At 50.9% G+C, this 18,360-nt stretch overlaps 1 protein-coding gene across 1 annotated transcript in view; it reads left to right on the top strand.

The window, feature by feature from the left end:
* The window catches only part of GABRA3 (gamma-aminobutyric acid type A receptor subunit alpha3), a 112,950-nt gene extending 105,094 nt beyond the window's left edge, over positions 1 to 7,856 (top strand). The window contains exon 10 of the mRNA XM_006136294.5: positions 5,230 to 7,856. Coding sequence (XP_006136356.1) covers positions 5,230 to 5,562 — 333 coding nt within the window. The 3' untranslated portion in view covers positions 5,563 to 7,856. The remainder of the gene's footprint in view (positions 1 to 5,229) is intronic.
* Positions 7,857 to 18,360: the final 10,504 nt, after the last annotated feature.

Below are 18,360 nucleotides of genomic sequence, written 5' to 3'. Positions count from 1 at the left end.
CAGGATGCCCTCAGATGCTGTAAAATGTGGGCCAAGCCTTACCATTCTCAGCGTCGTAATTTGCCACATTCTTGCCTTCCTTAGGGCTCCTGGGCCTGATCCAAAGCCCATGGGAAGCTTCTCAGTGAATGAGTTCACTAGATAGAATGTCTTTGAATGCCAGTCCTAAAGGTTTCCAAACATTTTCTGTTCTAATCTTCTATTTTTCACCTGCTTACCCGGAGCTGGTGTAACTGCCACCAGGTGGATTTGAACCTGGGAAGCTGAGTATAGGAGTATAGGAGCTGAGTATAGGACCTTCTGAGCTAAAAGCCAGCTGGCTCCTAGCCTATGCTGTAGCGGTCTCTTGGTCTTAACTGTTGTCTAGGTACCACTTGCATTACTCAGTAATCACACTAGGGCTATGTTTACACTCGCGGCTTCTTGTGCGAGTAATATGCAAATAAGGCTAAGCGTGGAATATCGCCGAGCCTCATTTGCATACCTAATGACCCACCATTTTTTTCAGAAGAGGCTCTTGCGCAAGAAGGAGCATCTACACTGGCCCTTCTTGCGCAAGAAGAACCCTCTTGCACAATGCCGTTACACCTATAACTTTTCAGGAAGAACGGCATTGCGCAAAAGGGTTTTTCTTGCTCAAGAAAGGGCAGTGTAGACATTCCTTCTTGCGCAAGAGCCTCTTCCGCAAAATGGCGGCTCATTAGATATGCAAATGAGGCTCAGCGATATTCCACGCTTAGCCTCATTTGCATATTTCTGACGCAAGATCGCGCCAGTGTAGACAAAGCTTTGGTGTGTGGGTTACATTGGCAAGGTCAGATTTTTGAGGGAAGCATTGTCCAGAATGAAAAGTGTTACGTCGGTTGCATTCATCGCTGGTCAGTAACATGCCTGATTAAGAATAAAATAAATCGCAGTGCACTTCCAAGAGAATTCTGCATGCGGTAATTGATCATTCTTTCAATCCGTTACTCCATACTCGTAATCTCATTACACTGGAAGCGACGGTAAGAGGTAATCACAGCATATGTAGTGTTAAATCGTAAAACATTTTCAGACCTGCATGTATGGCTCCATAGCGCATAACAGGCTACTGCGGCTCACTTGCTTTGAGGATGCACAACGAATCGTGGCTCCTCCCAACAAATTAATTAATTGATTGTGAATCTGTTCTTCAGGTGACTGTTGAAAACACTAGCAATTCTTTCCACCTTCTCTATCAGGCATCGCAAATGTGGCCTGATCATTAGTCTAATCAGTCTGTGGACTTTGGCGCCTGCAGTTTTATTTGTGCAATTGCAGGCATGATTACTGGCGGCAGAGCTGCATCAATTAGTGTGTGTAGTGTACATGGGTTTAAAGGCTGATCCGCTGCAGCCTGTGGCATCCCTGGGAACGTGCGCTGTGTAACTGACCAGGGGTAAAATTCACCTGTGATGTGCCTCCGCAGCACTGGGAGGTGCAGCTGGGAGAGACTCCATGGCCCAGGCACTGCAGGAGGGTGCCCACAACTAGGTATGCATGCCAAGGAGGTTAGGATGTGGACATGCTGTCTAGGAGCCGCAGAAGAGCAGCTTCCGGCATTGCAATCTGCAAGGTGAAAATTGGCTCGAGAGCGATTGTGTTGCTGTTTTAGGACGGCCGCTCCCAGCATCTGCTAAGCAACCTTCACAAAACCCAGCCACTGGGGGGAGGACTTCCTGTGTGAGAAGTGAATTTCACCCCCACATGATTAACGGCACATTGCCGATTGCAAGAATACTGCTCAATCTTCTCTCAGCCGGAGAGGGAGAGGCAGGGTTAATGGCCATAGCTGGGAATGAAGGGGCTTGATTGGCTGTACCATGCTGCCTTCAAAGCACGAGCAATCAGGAGAAAAGCCTTTGCAAACAGAACCACTGAGTCACGTTCGCTCTGCTGCTCAGGATCTTAATAATTGTTGATGTGTGTTCCGAAGGCGGACGCATCTTCCTGCAAAGAGCGAGGCATCCCAAAGGTGTCACGGGTTTTAGCAAAGATTAATATTTGTCCATAACTCATACCAGAAAGCGCTGTGGTTTCCTTTGGTTGAGTCTCCTTTGGTTTGAAAAGTTGCCGCCATCCAGTCCAAGGGCAGGCGTAGCTGACAAACCCTTTGGACGACATAGGGGGAGCAGTCCAGAGGAAGCATGTCATGCCATGAGGGCAGGTGACTGGACTCGATGACCTCTTGAGGTCCCTTCCAGTCCTGGTATTCTATGATTCTATGCTATGGGTTGAGAAAGTTGACCAGTGTATGTGGCCAATACAGACCAGCAGAGAAAACATCTGGGGACAGAAACAGATTGATTCAGCGAATGATTGGTGAACGGAAAGAGGAACTAAGTGTGTGCCTGGGCTACTGGCAGTGAACAGGTGGGCCAGCTCTGCCGACGGGCACTTGAAATGCCAGGCGCTTGGAAAAGGTGGGTGATGTGAGGTTCACAGCGCTGGTGGTGTCACTACTATTCAGTCGGTGCACTGCGTGAGGGTCTGTCCCCCTTGTGGAGCTGTAGTAAGGTCAGTGGAGAACGTGGGGGATGAACTGGGCTCCCGTCACTGTCTTGCTCCCCGAGTTACCTAAAGATCATAGATTTATCAAATCCGAGGGCTGGCAGAGACCTCAGAGTCATCGAGTCCAGCCCCCCGCCCAAAGCAGGACCAACCCAACTCAATCATCCCAGCCAGGGCTTTGTCAAGCCAGAACCTAAAAACCTCCAGGGATGGAGATTCCACCCCTCCCTATGGAACCCATCCCAGTGCTTCCCACCCTTCTAGTAAAATAGTTTTTCCTAATATCCTACCTAGACCTCCCCCACTGCAACTGGAGCCCATTGCTCCTCGTTCTGCCATCTGCCCCCACTGAGAACAGCCTTTCTCCATCCTCTGTGGAACCCTCTTCTTGTAGCTGAAGGCTGCTCTCAAATCCCCCCTCGCTCTTCTCTACTGCAGACTAAACAAACCCAGATCCCTCTGCCTCTCCTCCTAGGTCATGTGCTCCAGCCCCCTTGTTGTTCTTGTTGCCCTCCGCTGGACCCTCTCCAATGTGTCCACTGGAGTGGGGGGCCCAGAACTGGAGGCAATATTCCACATGTGGCCTTACCAGCGCTGAATAAAAGAGAATAATCACTTCCCTTGATCTGCTGGCAACCCTTCTCCTAATGCAGCCCACAGTGCCGTTAGCCTTCTTGGGCCCACTGTTGACTCATCTCCAGCTTCTCATGCACTTCGGTTAGGTTAATCCCTGGGTCCTTTTCTGCTGTGACGATGTTGCTTGCTATGAATTCACCCGGCTGGAGGCTGGGGCTGAGTAGAGGCTGTGGGCTGTATGCTCGTCCTATAGAAGCCACGCACCTGGCATTGCTGGCGGGGGTGCCACAGTGCCAGCTCTTTTCTCAGTGCTGGTGTAGGGATTGCGGTGACTTTCCTGCCTTTGCGTCACTGGGAGGAGAGATCCCTGGGATGCCACAGCTGCCCTGTACCCCGGGATCTGCTCTGTGGCGATTGTGCGGAACATAACGTGGCAAGGACAAGGGAGCCGTAGGAGTCTGTTGTCCAGATGTAGACGTTCCTCCCCAGGATTTTCATGACATGACTGAGGTCAGCTTGTGTAAGACAGACCAGATTTCCACCCAGGCTCAGGTCTCATCCTCATGGAAATCGCGATCGAATCTCCTCTTCCAACCCCTCTCCTTGCCCAAATCCCCCCCTTCCTCGCCCCCCACACACTCCATTTCCATCATTGACAAACCTACAGCCAGCTGAGCTTTGGGTGCTGCCGAGGGTTCCCTTCATATCACCTCACTCTTGGTTGCTATATAAGCCCAGTAACTGTAGGAGGGGATCTGTGGGGGGTGGTGCGTTTATCTCCCAAGATGTGTTATCCCAAGGGAATTCACTGTGTCCCACTGGACAAACACCAGCATGTGGCGACCAATGTTCCCTGCAAGCTAGGTGCTCACGCAGCTGCTCAGGAGAGATCCAAATGCTGCCCAGCTGATTAGCAGAGTGCCCCCCAGGCAGCAGTGTGCGTTTCTAGCAGTGGTGCACATTGCTGCATGCCTCAGCACACAGAACAACATTATTCTGCACATGGGTGGAAAAAATTAGAAGGAACATTGGTGGTGACCCCGATCTGTATCAGTGGTACTCCTCACCAGAACAATAGTCCAGAAACAGAGTTAGACAGTTTGTTTGAGCTCTTTCCCCAGACACTGGGCTTGCTGGGTCTGATTCTCCACCCACTTGAATTATGGGTATCATGAGACTCCTCACATGCACCAGAGCAAGATGAAGTGGAGAGAGAGGATGATGTGGAGAGACAGCCAGGTGAAGTGGGGAGACAGCCAGGTGAAGTGGAGAGACAGCCAGGTGAAGTGGGGAGACAGGATGATATGGAGAGACAGCCAGGTGAAGTGGGAAGACAGCCAGGTGAAGTGGAGAGACAGGATGATATGGAGAGACAGCCAGGTGAAGTGGGGAGACAGCCAGGTGAAGTGGAGAGACAGGATGATATGGAGAGACGGCCAGGTGAAGTGGGGAGACAGCCAGGTGAAGTGGAGAGACAGGATGATATGGAGAGACAGCCAGGTGAAGTGGAGAGACAGCCAGGTGAAGTGGAGAGACAGGATGATATGGAGAGACAGCCAGGTGAAGTGGAGAGACAGCCAGGTGAAGTGGAGAGACAGGATGATATGGAGAGACAGCCAGGTGAAGTGGAGAGACAGCCAGGTGAAGTGGAGAGACAGTTGTCCCCTCCCTGTATCAGGCCACTGTGTGTCAGGCTGGTGTTACCTGAGTGGAAGAGGGAGGGATTGGAGCAAAGCCGGCATGTTGGGGATGTGCCTGCTGTGCCACTAGAGTGGCTCAGAGGATCCCCCTAGGCTGAGCACCTGTCCCGGAGTTTGGTGGCCATTATTTGTATCGCGGTAGCATGTCGGAGTCAGTGTTATGTACCGTGTGCTGTACATCAAAGGAGTGACTCCTGTTTCCATCTGGTGGGAGCTAGAGGAGACTCCATCATGCTGTCTCCCTCCATCTCCAGCAATCCAAGTGAAGCAGGGATGACGAGGTTTCCAAACAATGGTCTTCTCCCCCAACGCCATCTTTTCCTTTGGCTCGCCGCAGGGCTGCCATCCACACAGCTGCCAGCTGAGATCACCTTGCTTATACTTTACTGTGGTCTAATACAGAATGTTTTCCCCCCTCTAGAAAAAGGAGCCGGTGGCGCTGGCCAAGAAAGCCAACAATACCTACAACATCGTGGGCACCACATATGCCCTCAACATCGCCAAGGACCCCGGCCTGCCCACCATCTCCAAGAGCGCCACCGGCACTGCCACGGCCACGGCCACCGTGCCCCCCAAGGTGCCCCGTGTGGAGGAGAAGCCCCCGGAAAGCAAGAAGACCTATAACAGCGTCAGCAAGGTGGACAAGATGTCGCGCATTGTCTTTCCGGTCCTCTTCGCCATTTTCAACCTGGTCTACTGGGCCACGTATGTAAACCGGGAGTCGGCCATCAAAGGCATGATCCCCAAACAATAACCCAGCCACACAAACCTGCCATCCGCGAGCGCCATCCAGGCTGGAATTCGCTGGGGCTTTCTTCTTCTTCTGCCTTTGGTTTATGAAGTTGATCATATTAATTTGACCTAGTATGATGATGATTTGAATATTTTTCACGTGAACAAAACTGTGATATTTATTTAACCCCCTCTTGGTTTATTTTAGTTTTATTTTTTGTTGGTGATGATGCAAAATGATCAGAAAAAAAAGTGTGCCTCTAGCATCGTGGGTCTGATGTCCCTCCTCGTCCCCCCATGTCTCTCCACCTCCAGTCCCTGTGAAATGAAAGCTGCTTGCATGCTGTTTTCATTCCATGCTAAGCTTTGCTGAGGCTGGCTGGGGTGTTTTTTCCACCTCGGTCCCACCCTGTGATTGGCTGCCCTGGGTTTTGTGGATCCCTGTTGCTCAGATGCTTCTGGGCAGATAGGTTCAAGGATGCAGGGACCTCTGGGGACCTCCTGCCAGTCGGACGGACTGACTGTGTTATTCTTGGCAGTAACTTTATTCTTAGAGCAGCACTGGGTGGGTGAGTGGTTCTAGACTCTGGGAGCTAATTAGCGTCCACTTCTCCATCCTTCCCCAACCATCCGCCTTCCCACTTCTTTCCCTCAGAACCAAGCACCCCCAGCAGATTATCCTCTTCCACTGTCGTCCTCCCACCCTCTCCGACTGGCCGTGGGCTGTTCCTGAGCCCACTGGGCACCTCATGTGGCGCTTGCCATCGGAGGAAGACCCATTCAGTGTCCTCAGGGTGAATCAGGGAGTAAAGGAGCAGAGACACCAGGAGCAGAGGAGAGGTTTCTAAGCCTTGCAAAGTTGCAGGCCGGAAGGGAAGGTGCGGACTGTGGTGCCTATCTCCTTGCTCCACCTCCTCCTCAACTTTTCCCCTCCCTACTCCCGTTCTTCCCAAATCATCCGTTCTCCTGCCACCCCCAGCCACAAGCTTTTCCCAGTCTCCTGTCTGAGGGTGGAACGGGACCAGCGCGGGGTCTGGAACCGGGCAGCGCTGTAGGATTAGCAGCAGCGTGGCATAGAGAGATGCAAATGGAGCCCAGCACGGCCATCTCATTCACTAGCCTGCCCCTGGCTGTTGCCAGCCCCAGAGAAACGTGCCAGAGCCCCAAGGCAGGCAGATAGGGGATACTCTGAGATCCCCGGGCTTGCTCAGGAGGGAGTGAGGAGCTCACAGGCCCAGACTGCACCTTGCGTTTCCACAGGGCCCGTCACCCCAGAGAGCCGACGCAGCTCCCAGCCGCGGAGTGACTCTGGGGCAAGGCACAGTGGCTGCGTCACTTCCCAGCAGTGCCGAGCAGTGATTTAGGGAAGGTTTAGGGCCTTTGGGTGTTGGAGTTTGCCAGGAGGGAGGGATTAACGCCACCACTTTTGCAACCCCACCTCCTGGAATGCTACTGGGTCCCAACACCATTGCTGTCACGAACCCCCATGTTCCACACACCGGCCGCTCTCACCCCCCGGCCGCCAACTCCCGACTCCCAACGCCGGAGGGGCCAACTGGCAACCGGCTCTTTCCTGGCCACCAAGGCCAGTCCTTTGCCAAGGGCCAGCTGGCTGTTTTGGACAGTGCCTCCAGGCCATTTTCTTAACGAACCGAGACAGCGTGTGTGCACCAAAGCGGTCATGTCGCCATCCCGGGGAGGGCCGAGTGAGTGACATAGAAACCCTCCGCAAGCAAACTCAATACCGTGGTGACTAACGAATATCAGGGGTTTGCACATGGTACACGGTCGAATGCAGGCTTAAACGTGGGCCCTACAGCATCACAGAGGACTCGGCAGTCACATGCAGTGTGCTCCAACTGCTCACGTGAGGTTGGCCCCTTCCGCCGTTAAGCCTTGGTCCAGTGTCTCACGGGACACATTCTTGCTGCCGACTGTCCGGCTGCCTGGCAGAGTTCTTTGGTGGCTCTTTATTATAACTCTTGCTCAATTACTTACAAGGCCAATTACTTTCATCCTAGGTGAAACCAGCCATAAACTTCCAGCTGCTCGCATTAGCCATTCACTTCTCCCCTCTCCCTACTTGGGAAACTGATTCCCAAGGGATATGTGCTGCCTTCTGAGTCATCCTGGCCACAGCTAGTCCCTGCAACTCTGTAGCGGCATGTGGGCCAGGCCCAAGCCTTAGGTAAGGTAATGAAGGGGCGAGGCCTTCACTGTGGTCTGAGGGTGTGTCGAGACTACACCTCTCTGTCGACAAAGAGATGTAGATTAGGCACATCGAAATTGCTAATGAAGCTGGGATTTAAATATCTCACACTTCATTAGCATAAACATGGCCGCCGCTTTTTCCAAAATGGAGCTTTTTTGGAAAAAAACAGCAGTCTAGATGCGGCTTTGTCGAAAATAAACCTTTTTTCGACAGATCCCGTCTTCCTCAAAAAACGAGGTTTACAGGATCTGTCGAAAAAGGGTTTATTTTCGACAGAGCCACAACTAGACTGCCATTTTTTTTCGAAAAAGCTCCATTTCGGAAAGCGTGGCGGCCATGTTTATGCTAATGAAGCATGGGATATTTAAATCCCTGCTTCATTAGCAATTTCAACGTAGCAATCTAGACGTAGCCTGAGTGTCAGAGCGTGTTTTCTTAAGCTAACTTTTGTCAACCCTGGGCTGTAGGGGAAGAGCCAACCCTGCCCCTTCCGCCGAAGCCCCGCCCCTGGAGCCAAGCCCCACCTACCCCGCAGCCCGATCCTTCCTGGCCACCTGGGAACCGGGTTGCTGCACTGTGACCCCAGCATTCCCAAGCAGCTAGAGTGTTTAGTCAGTTTTGGGAAGGTTGTTCCTTCCCTTGCCTGCATTCCCAGCTGCTCATGTTGAAAACCTTCACTCAACATGGATGTTCTTATCTGTCTTGCCCTCTGAAGATATTTCATGCCTGTGTCTAGCACTGACCCTTTCAACCCCTCGTTTTCTGCATCTGGGGCCCTTCCTCCCACAGGGTGGCTCGAGATGGGAGGTGATACTGTGTCCTCCATGCATCTGACGAAGTGGGTCTTTGCCCACGAAAGCTTATGCTCCAATAAATCTATTAGTCTACAAGGTGCCCCAGGATTTCTGGTTGTTTATGCAGATTCAGACTTACACGGCTAGCCCTCTGATACCTCTCACCATGTCCCTCTTACATTTGAGACGCCTGCCTGCTAGCTTGCTCACTTCCCTCGTGCGTGCTAACCCTGAGCAGAAGCCAAGTATGTGCCCACCAAAACCTGGCACCGATGCACCCTGCAGAATGCCAGCTGGAGGAGGGAAGCTGGTTAAGGAAACAACAAAACAAATGGGGTTTGCAGTTTATGGAAAGATCGTTATAACGAAACCGGTTCACACTCCCTGCCAGCTGACATCCAGGGACAGATGATTTCTTCTCTATTGGAAGCTCAGATTAGGACATCTCCTAGTCAACACTAGCTTGTTCATCAGCTTGCCTTTCCAAAGGTACCCCAGATCCAGCCTGTCCTCATAGAACAGTGACGGGCAACCTAACCTAGTGAGTGGCCTTCCTTCATCTCAATGGGCCGCAAGATTGTCAGAACTGAGACAGTTTCCAGGCTAGGATAGTTTTGCTCACTGTGCTTGTGTACGTAGAGTTTGCGGGGGGCGCCGATCGAACTGTATTGGATGGGACACAGAGGGGGCACACGGCTCTCCCCATCACTGTTGTGTGCAGTCAGCACACGCCTCGCTTTAGGTGCATGTCACTGTAGTAACACCGGTAGGAAAAAAACGATGCAGCAAGAAACCAGGGAAATCTGGTGGGCAAGGGTCAACAAAGTGTCTTGTGGGCCACACGCAGAACCTCGATGTGCGGCACGTTTTTTGCAGCCCGCAGGGTGCTCCCCGCTGTCATCAGTTAGTAGCAGTCCTTTTTACTATAGTAGTGCTTCACGAACAATCAAGATTGGGGTGCCGTTGTGCTAAACACTGAGGGTACGTCTAGACTACATGCCTCCGTCGACGGAGGCATGTAGATTAGCCAGATCGGCAGAGGGAAATGAAGCCGCGATTAAAATAATCGCGGCTTCATTTAAATTTAAATGGCTGCCCCGCTCTGCCGATCAGCTGTTTGTCGGCAGACCGGGGCAGTCTGGACGCGCCGCGCCGACAAAGAAGCCTTTTTTGATCGGTACAGGTATGCCTCGTGAAACCAGGTTTACCTGTGCCAATCAAGAAAGGCTTCTTTGTCGGCGCGGCGCGTCCAGACTGCCCCGATCTGCCGACAAACAGCTGATCGGCAGAGCGGGGCAGCCATTTAAATTTAAATGAAGCCCCGATTATTTTAATCGTGGCTTCATTTCCCTCTGCCGATCTGGCTAATCTACATGCCTCCGTCGACGGAGGCATGTAGTCTAGACACACCCTGAGTGCACACGAAGGGGTACAGAGAGGTGTTTTGAAAGCTCACACTGCATACTGGGGTAGAGAACCTGAGGCCCGAGGGCCAGATGCAGCCCCCCCTCCCCTGCCTGGATCTGGCCCCTTAGTCTCAGGGCTCCCACGCCCAGCATTGGGGAGTCTGCACCTATTGTGGGACTGGAACACACAAAAATCTAGCCAGGGCCCCGTTATGCTCTGGTGTGTGAGAGGATGTGGGGAGGGTCTTTCTCTTTCTCAGTCAGGGGCCACGACGGTGAGGAGTTTGGGGGAGGGGATGGGCTTCTCACTTGTGTGCGGCCCCCGACTGATTTTTCTATGGGTCAGCGGCACCTGACCCAAAACACGTTCTCCATCCCTACTCTAAACCAACAGGACAGACACAGGTACAACTAGAACAGGGCAAAGAATAGAAATTCTGTCTCATAGAGGCGCTTGTGTGATTTGGTTTTTTGTTCTGATTAGACATGAAACCCCCACATTTCAAAATTCTCCTTGACAGAATTTTAAAAAACAAAAAACGCCTTGGATTGATTCAGGTACATCTCAACAGTTTGCCTTGACTTTCACTCTTTCAGTCCATATTGCGTTATCATACCGATCAGCCACAGTTTTAAAAAATCCCAAATCAGCGGGTTGTACTCGGAGAATGGCACAACGGAGAGCCTGCCATTGTTAGAACGGCTTCCCCTCCTTTGGCGCTGAAATGCCATGTTGGCGAAATTGACACAATTCCATTCAGTCCTTCAATTTGGAAAACGGGTCTGTCAAAACGGTTCTGCTCATCTCTATATACCACAATCCAGCAGAGTGATCCCGGTGATCTACACGGCCTGACAGCCATGGTGCTGGTGCCATGTGTTTTGAGGGGGTGGGAGTTTAATTAGGGAGGGATTAGCCAAACAGAAAGGCATGGGACCGAATATGGGGAAGGGGACAGAGATAGTTGAGGAAGGAGGATAGGGAGGATGGTCTCAGAAGCATTGAGTCTGCAGTGAAAAGATTGTGCACTGAGTTTTTACAGAGAGAGCCAGGCTTACGGGACAAGACTGTTAAAGGGACAGAGGGGTTTAATTCAGCATGCTGTTAAAGCCAAGGACACCTTAAAAGGAATGGCCTGCTTAACAGATCACAGTGTCAAAGCAGCTCTCCCTGCTTTAACCACTCAAGAAAAATATCTTGGAATCATGGTGGAAAGTACACAGTCAACCTGTGGAACTCCTTGCCAGAGGAGGTGGTGAAGACCAGGACTTTAAACGGGTTCAAAAGAGAATTAGATAAATTCATGGAAGTTAGGTCTATCAATGGCTATTAGCCAGGATGGGTAGGAATGGTGTCCCTAGCTGTGTGTCAGAGGCTGGAAATGGATGACAGGGGAGGGATCACGTGAGGATTACCTGTTCTGTTCACTCCCTCATTGGCCATGTTGGCAGACAGGACACTGGGCTAGGACCTTTGGTCTGACCCAGCCTGGCCGTTCTTATGTGCTGTTAAAGAGAAAGAGCTGATAAAGGAAAAATGTTTCCAAAAGGCCTGTAGTGCTACCGACTAGCTATCACAGTTAACAGGCTAGAGGAGATTAAGGAAGCAACATGGTAAAGTAGTCAGGGGTTCCAGTTGGGGGGGACTAAAGGGATCTGTTAACTGCACCCCGATATTTGAACCTTTGAATTGGAGGTCTCCTTAAAGTGCATGCCCCATCCCCAGACACAGCTCTTGGCTGCAAGAGATCTTGTCCGGTTCCAGCTTTGCCTTTGGGGCAGGGAGTTTGTTTATAAACTGAGAGAGGCAGGGGGATTAAGATAACAATGGGCTTGTCATTCAAGTAATTAAAGGCTCTGTAGATGATCCTGAAAACACTGCTAGGGACTCCACTGAAAAGAAAGAAACAAAGGGTAGTAATAAATAGCGGTGTGCTCCAGAGATCTGCATTAAGACCGGTGATGTTCAACTGATTTATACATGAGCTGGAAACGGGGGTAAAGAGTGAGATGGTTATATCTGCAGATGATTCAAATAGTTAAGTCCAAAGCTGACCACAAAGGATCTCACAAAACTGGGGGATTGGGCAGCACAAGGGCAGATGGAATTGAAAGTGTCGATAAATGCAAAGTTATGCACATGGAAAAATGTAATCCCAGCTGTACATAAAAAATGACGGGGTCTAAATTAGCTGTTATCACTCAAGAAAGAGATCTTGGAATGATTGTGGCTAGTTCCCTGAAAACATCTGCTCAATGTGCCATGGCAAAAAGCTAACCAAACGTTGGGAATCATTAGGAAAGGAATAGATAACAACACAGAAAATATCATCTTGCCTCGATATAAAATCATAGTATGCCCACGTCTCGAATATTACATGCAGATCTGGTCGCCCCCAGCTAAAAAGGTGTGTTGAATTGTAAAAGGTACAGAGAAGGGCAACAGACATTATTAAGGGTAATAATCTGAGGAGAGACTAAAAAGACGGGGACTTTTCAGTCTGGAAAAGAACTGACTGAAGGGCAGGGGATGTGTTAGAGGTTTAGAAAATCATGAATGGCATGGAAAATTGGTTAAGGAAATGTTATTTAATCCTTTCCTAACATTGCCCAAGAAAGTCACCCAATGAAATGTAAGGGTGGCAGATTTAAAACAAACAAAAGAAATGACATTATAAGTACCCCCAGTACCTACATTTTTCAGACACACACATTTTTTTTCTACCATTGCAACACATTTGTTTAAACAATTTAATCGTAGCCAGGCAGGCAATGACATTTTTGGGTGTAAAACGTACAAAAATAATAAAACGCTGCAAAACTTCAAACAAAAATTCAGTTTTCTCCACACTTCAGTTGTGTTGACGTACCCCCCAGACTTCTCTCCCTACGGGTACGCGTACTGCGGGTTGAGAAACACTGTTATATAGAACCCAGATCTATCTGTTCCCCACTGTAGCCCGCTAGATTCTACTTCCCTCCCGTAGCTGTGAGCGAGCCCAGGTATCCTAACTCTGGGTACATCTAAACTACATGGCTCCATCGACGGAGCCATGTAGATTTGTTTGTTCAGCAAAGGGAAATGAAGCTGCGATTTAAATAATCGCGGCTTCATTTAAATTTACATGGCGCCGCGCTGAGCCGACAAACAGCTGATCAGCTGTTTGTCAGCTCAGCGCGCTAGTCTGGACACTCCCCTGCTGACATGAAAGCCCTTTATTGACCTCCCCGGTAAACCTCATCCTACGAGGCATAACGGGGAGGTCAATAAAGGGCTTTCAGGTCGGCACAGGAGCGTCCAGACTAGCACGCCGATCAGACAAACAGCTGATCAGCTGTTTGTCGGCTCAGCGTGGCAGCCATGTAAATTTAAATGAAGCCGCGATCATTTAAATCGCGGCTTCATTTCCCTTTGCCTACAACCCTCATCTACGTGGCTCCGTCGATGGAGCCATGTCGTTTAGACACAGCCTCTGTGTTTGTCTCTCTCCACAGTTTGTGGCAAAATAAGAACATACTTTAAAAATGGAACCCTAACCAGTGTCCAGCTTGCCACAAGATGCCAGAACATGTTGTTATGAGAGCCGAGTGCATCGAATGTTTATTTCATTTTCTTTCTTTTATATAGGGGAGGGTGGACAGGGTCAGTCCTTAGCCCCAATTTGCTGCGTGACTTGCACTGAGCATGCTCAGTTACCCTGTTGAGGCCATTGTCCTAAGTCTGACCCCCCCCCATGCCCTCATTCGCGCCCTCTTATTGCATCATGGAGAGCTGTCCCCCTCCCCAAAAATCTGAACTATGATGATGCCACAAGTCACACCTGCCCCTAGATCACATCCCTCCCTCTCTCCCTCATTTGCAGATGGGCAGGGGAAAGGGGCCAGCTACAGTTCTGAGGCTCTTTTGTGCTTTCCTGTGTGGGGGCGGGGATGGAGGGGCAGGGCCGATCGTTCATGAAGACTTAAACACGCGATTCATGCCAAAGTAAAAACAATCTTCTGCCTGTGTCAAGCTCATCAGCTCCTGCGGGCGGCTTGGCGCGAGGCCACGGCGCTGGATGCTATTGCTGGCTTCGAGGCAGAGATATTGCGTATTTGTCCTTGTTCAGTCAGCGGAGTGCTCGGGGTGGGGGAGTTGTCGCTCACAAAGGCGGTGTATTTAAAAGTAAAAACACTTCCTCTCCGGAGCGGGGCGAGGGAGGATGCCCATTTTTATTCAAGTCTTTCTTTGGCTGACACATCTGCATGAAAACGGGACCCGGGAAGAGCCGAGGCCCTCTCAGATCCTCCCCGGCGCGCCTGGGGGCAGCGGGAAGTGTGGGCACAAGAGAGAACAAATCCAATCTGTATTCGGGGCGCGGCAATGGATAGTTGCCTGGTACCAAGGACACTGCTAGAAGGGCCGCCAAGCACCTGTCAGGAAAATGTACCGAGACCGGGCACAACTTTCACTAATGCTGCCCATTTATTACTGACAGGGACGGGAGGATGCTGTCAGGGAGGTGACGTGACTTTCAAATGCCCTGCTCCCTGAATGCAATTATTCCCTCCAAAATGCAGTTAGTCAGATGGGGGTGGGGCGCAGGGCTGAGCTGGCTGGTACCGGGGAGCCACACAACGCCACGTACCAGTTGGCATCTATGCCCAAGGGAGAACAGAAATCTTGTTCAATTGCTTCTCTTCGGGGGAGTGGTAGCCAGAGCCGTTCCAGCTAAATATAGTTCTCCTGCTCCAATTCTTCTCTTCTCTTGGGGGACGGGGGAAGGTTGCCCCAGGCCCTGTTCCAGCAACACACAGAGAGTCACTTGTGGCTCTTCTCTTCCCCGGGGACTGAAGGCAGCTGGACATAGGAAGTCATTTCTGTTCGCCTCGCCGGGGCTGCGCACGGAGGCCAGGCCAAGGGGGCGCAAATGGCACAGAAGCAAAAACAAAGTTCTCGCTGTGAACTAATCAAGCTTTCTCCTAAGGCGAGGAACAGGAGAGAGCTTGGGATTGCAATGGCAGGAGATACACGAGCACCACGCACAGCCACGGAGACAGACAGGAGCGCCCCGGGCAATATTTTAGAGCAGGCTTTGGAACTATTGTATGTGGCCAGAAATGGACAAACACATACATCTGCTCGACAGTCACACGCGCCCGGAGTGCATGGTAACCTGACAGCGCAGTGTGCTGTCAAGGGATACAGGGCTGGGGGGCTGTCCTGCATGCCTCAAGTGTGACGAGCGAGACAGGCAAAGCAGCCCATACCACCAGGTATTCTCTCTAGGGACCACAAGTATGTACGCGTGCACCTGGGGCCCCTTTCCTGTAGGAATCAACCCCAGTCTGCAGGCCCGGCTGCTTTCAGTTCCATTATTGGTTTTGACATCTGCCCCACTCCATGCTTTACCTTATGTCTGCCCCTTTCTGCCTCTTAACTTTCCTATTCGCCATCTTCTCAGCTTCCTTTCCTCGTGTCTTACTTGTTCCTTCTCTCGCTCTCCATCTCCATTCAGTCCCTCCACCACTATCTTCTCAGTCAGTCAGTCAGACAGTCTCTCAGTCTGTCAGCCAACCAGTCAGTCAGCCAGTCAGTCAGTCAGCCAGTCAGCCAGCCAGCCAGCCAGCCAACCAGTCAGCCAGTCAGTCAGCCAACCAGTCAGCCAGTCAGTCAGTCAGTCAGCCAGCCAGCCAGCCAGCCAACCAGTCAGCCAGTCAGTCAGCCAACCAGTCAGCCAGTCAGCCAACCAACCAGCCAGCCACTCAGCCAGTCAGCCAACCAGTCAGTCAGCCAACCAGTCAGCCAGTCAGCCAACCAACCAGCCAGCCACTCAGCCAGTCAGCCAACCAGTCAGTCAGCCAACCAGTCAGCCAGTCAGTCAGTCAGCCAGCCAGCCAGCCAGCCAGTCAGTCAGCCAACCAGTCAGCCAGTCAGTCAGTCAGTCAGCCAGCCAGCCAGCCAGCCAGTCAGTCAGCCAACCAGTCAGCCAGTCAATCAGTCAGCCAGCCAGCCAGCCAGTCAGTCAGCCAACCAGTCAGCCAGTCAGTCAGTCAGCCAACCAGTCAGCCAGTCAGTCAGCCAGTCAGCCAACCAACCAGCCAGCCACTCAGCCAGTCAGCCAACCAGTCAGTCAGCCAGCCAGCCAGCCAGCCAATCAGTCGGCCAGTCTCTTTTCACCCACACCCAGTCATCTCCACCCAGCCAACCACACACCCAGTAGGCCAGTTATCACATCCAGTCACCCAGGCTTCTTGGTGGCCCCGGAGATGACCTGGATGTGGAACCTAACAGCTCAGGGAAGCATGGGAGGGGTCCCGGAGCCCTAAGGGGAAGTTGCTTCTACGCTGGGATGGGACAGAGCACCCTGAGCTGCAGCAGCAGGCAGCGCCAGGAGCAAATCAAACTTCTACCCCCTCAAAGAGCTGGGGGGGGGGGGTTCTGTTCAGTGCAGCACTTGTAGTGGGAGGTGAGAGCCCACTAGTCTGTTCACCCAGATAGCTGCCAGCCACATGGACTGATGCCTCTTTGCCAGGTTCTCCAGACTGAACCTTCACACTATTTAGAGCAGGGGCCATTGCAGCTTAGGCGTTTTGGATTTGGCTTTTGTGGGGCAAGACAATTATACGGTATAAGCCAAAGACAGTTTCTGCTGATACCCACCTGAACGTATGAGATGGACCTTACGTTCCAGTGAGAGTTCACAACCATGGATTCACTCAGTTTAACTCCTTTCCTTTTTGCTGGCTTCTGTGTCTGGTACCAATGTGGATTACACCCCCATGCTCCCAGCTGCATGTCACAGGACAGCCAGCCCTTTGATTCTGTAACCAGTCTTTGAGGGGAGTCAACCGCGGCGCTAGGTTGAAATAAGCGAGGCAATTTGAGTTATGCAAATTGTGTACCTTATTTCAAGCTTATTTTGAGATAGTCTGTTTCGATAAGCCTCTTAATCCTCGTGGAATGAGGTTTACTGGGACATCAGAATAGCACGCCCGTTATTTCGATTGCTGTAAGGGTGTGTCTATACAGCACCGTAACTTGAAATAAGATACAATTGGAGCTACGCAAATTGCATATCTTATTTTGATACTATTTCAAAATAGCTTATTTCATCATTTGGCGCTGTCTACACAGCACCAGCATGTGAAATAAAGCAGTAGTCCAAAACATCCTTACTTCTCGTAGAATGAGGTTTACAGGGCCATTGGAATAGCGAGCCCAAACTAACGGGCTAGCTGTGAAGACACAGGATAGCTATGTCAGGATACTCCAGTATCCCGAAATAGCATTGCAGTGTAGACACACCCTAAAGACGCGGAAAACGCTATTTCGGGATACCGGATGTACCCTGAAATAGTGCCGCTGTCTAGACGTACCCTGGGTGATGTAGCTAGGAAATCCCCAGTGGCAAACAAACGAGGTTCAGTTCGGTCTTCAGACACATGTGCACTCCCGTGCGGTCACTAGTAATGGCGCACATCTTGGTATAGAAAGTCAAAAGTCTGAATGAGTAACGGCTGGATCCTGCACTGGTGCTGATGGTCACCAAAAGAACCGTGAAAGCCAATATTGGTTCAGTGGGAATTTCACACTGCAACCAAGGGGAAGAGATGTGCTCGGTCAAACTACTTTTTCCTTTTTTCTTTCTAATGTGGGGAAACTTTTGTATCTGGCTCCATCCCCTCTACTGAGTGAGCGAGCCCAACGCCTGCTCCAATATGCATTGACATCACCAGAAAGCCCCGCCTGACTTTAAAGGGGAGTGGATACAGCCTTTACTCAATGCCTTTTAAAGGGACCATCAACTTGAAATGAAACCCATTTCGGTCTGAATATTGGCTTATTTTGGACATTTGGCCCTTTGGCCCAAATCCTCAAAGATGATTTAGGCTCCAAACTGCCTTTGATTTCAATGGGAGTTAGATGCCTAAATGCTGCAGGATCTGTGGCTTTCTGCATTCCCCTCTATAGCCAGCCAGTTTTCCCTGTGGCTTTTCATGCAGCAACAAGGCGGGTGGGGGGGGGGCGATTTTTTTTAAAGTAATAACAATGCGATTGTAACACCCCAAAATCTGGGATTAGGATCATGGAATGGGGTAATTTTCACATTTCTTTTCATGGACTAGATTTCAAGTTCAAGGTGTCCCTTTAATGGAACAGACGGAATAGGATTTCCAAAGAGCCCGATTGTCCTATCATGTGACATCAAATCATTTAGACTCTTGCTGTCCATTGGCCCTTGGATCTCCCTAAGCCAATATCTGAAAGTTGGCAGCACAGCCATGCCTTTGAACATTGGTGTCGGATCACGGATGTTAGTAACGTTGTATGAGCGAAATGCCAAGGCAGGCCATCACAATGAAAAACACCTCGTTCTGCTGGCTCCGGTTGAATCTGCTCCCGTATTGTCTCTTCTGTTTCCCAT

This window comes from Pelodiscus sinensis, chromosome 13 (genome assembly GCF_052426305.1).
Source record: "Pelodiscus sinensis isolate ZL-2025 chromosome 13, ASM5242630v1, whole genome shotgun sequence".
Taxonomy (NCBI): domain Eukaryota; kingdom Metazoa; phylum Chordata; order Testudines; family Trionychidae; genus Pelodiscus; species Pelodiscus sinensis.
This window is presented reverse-complemented; position numbering and strand designations above follow the sequence as displayed.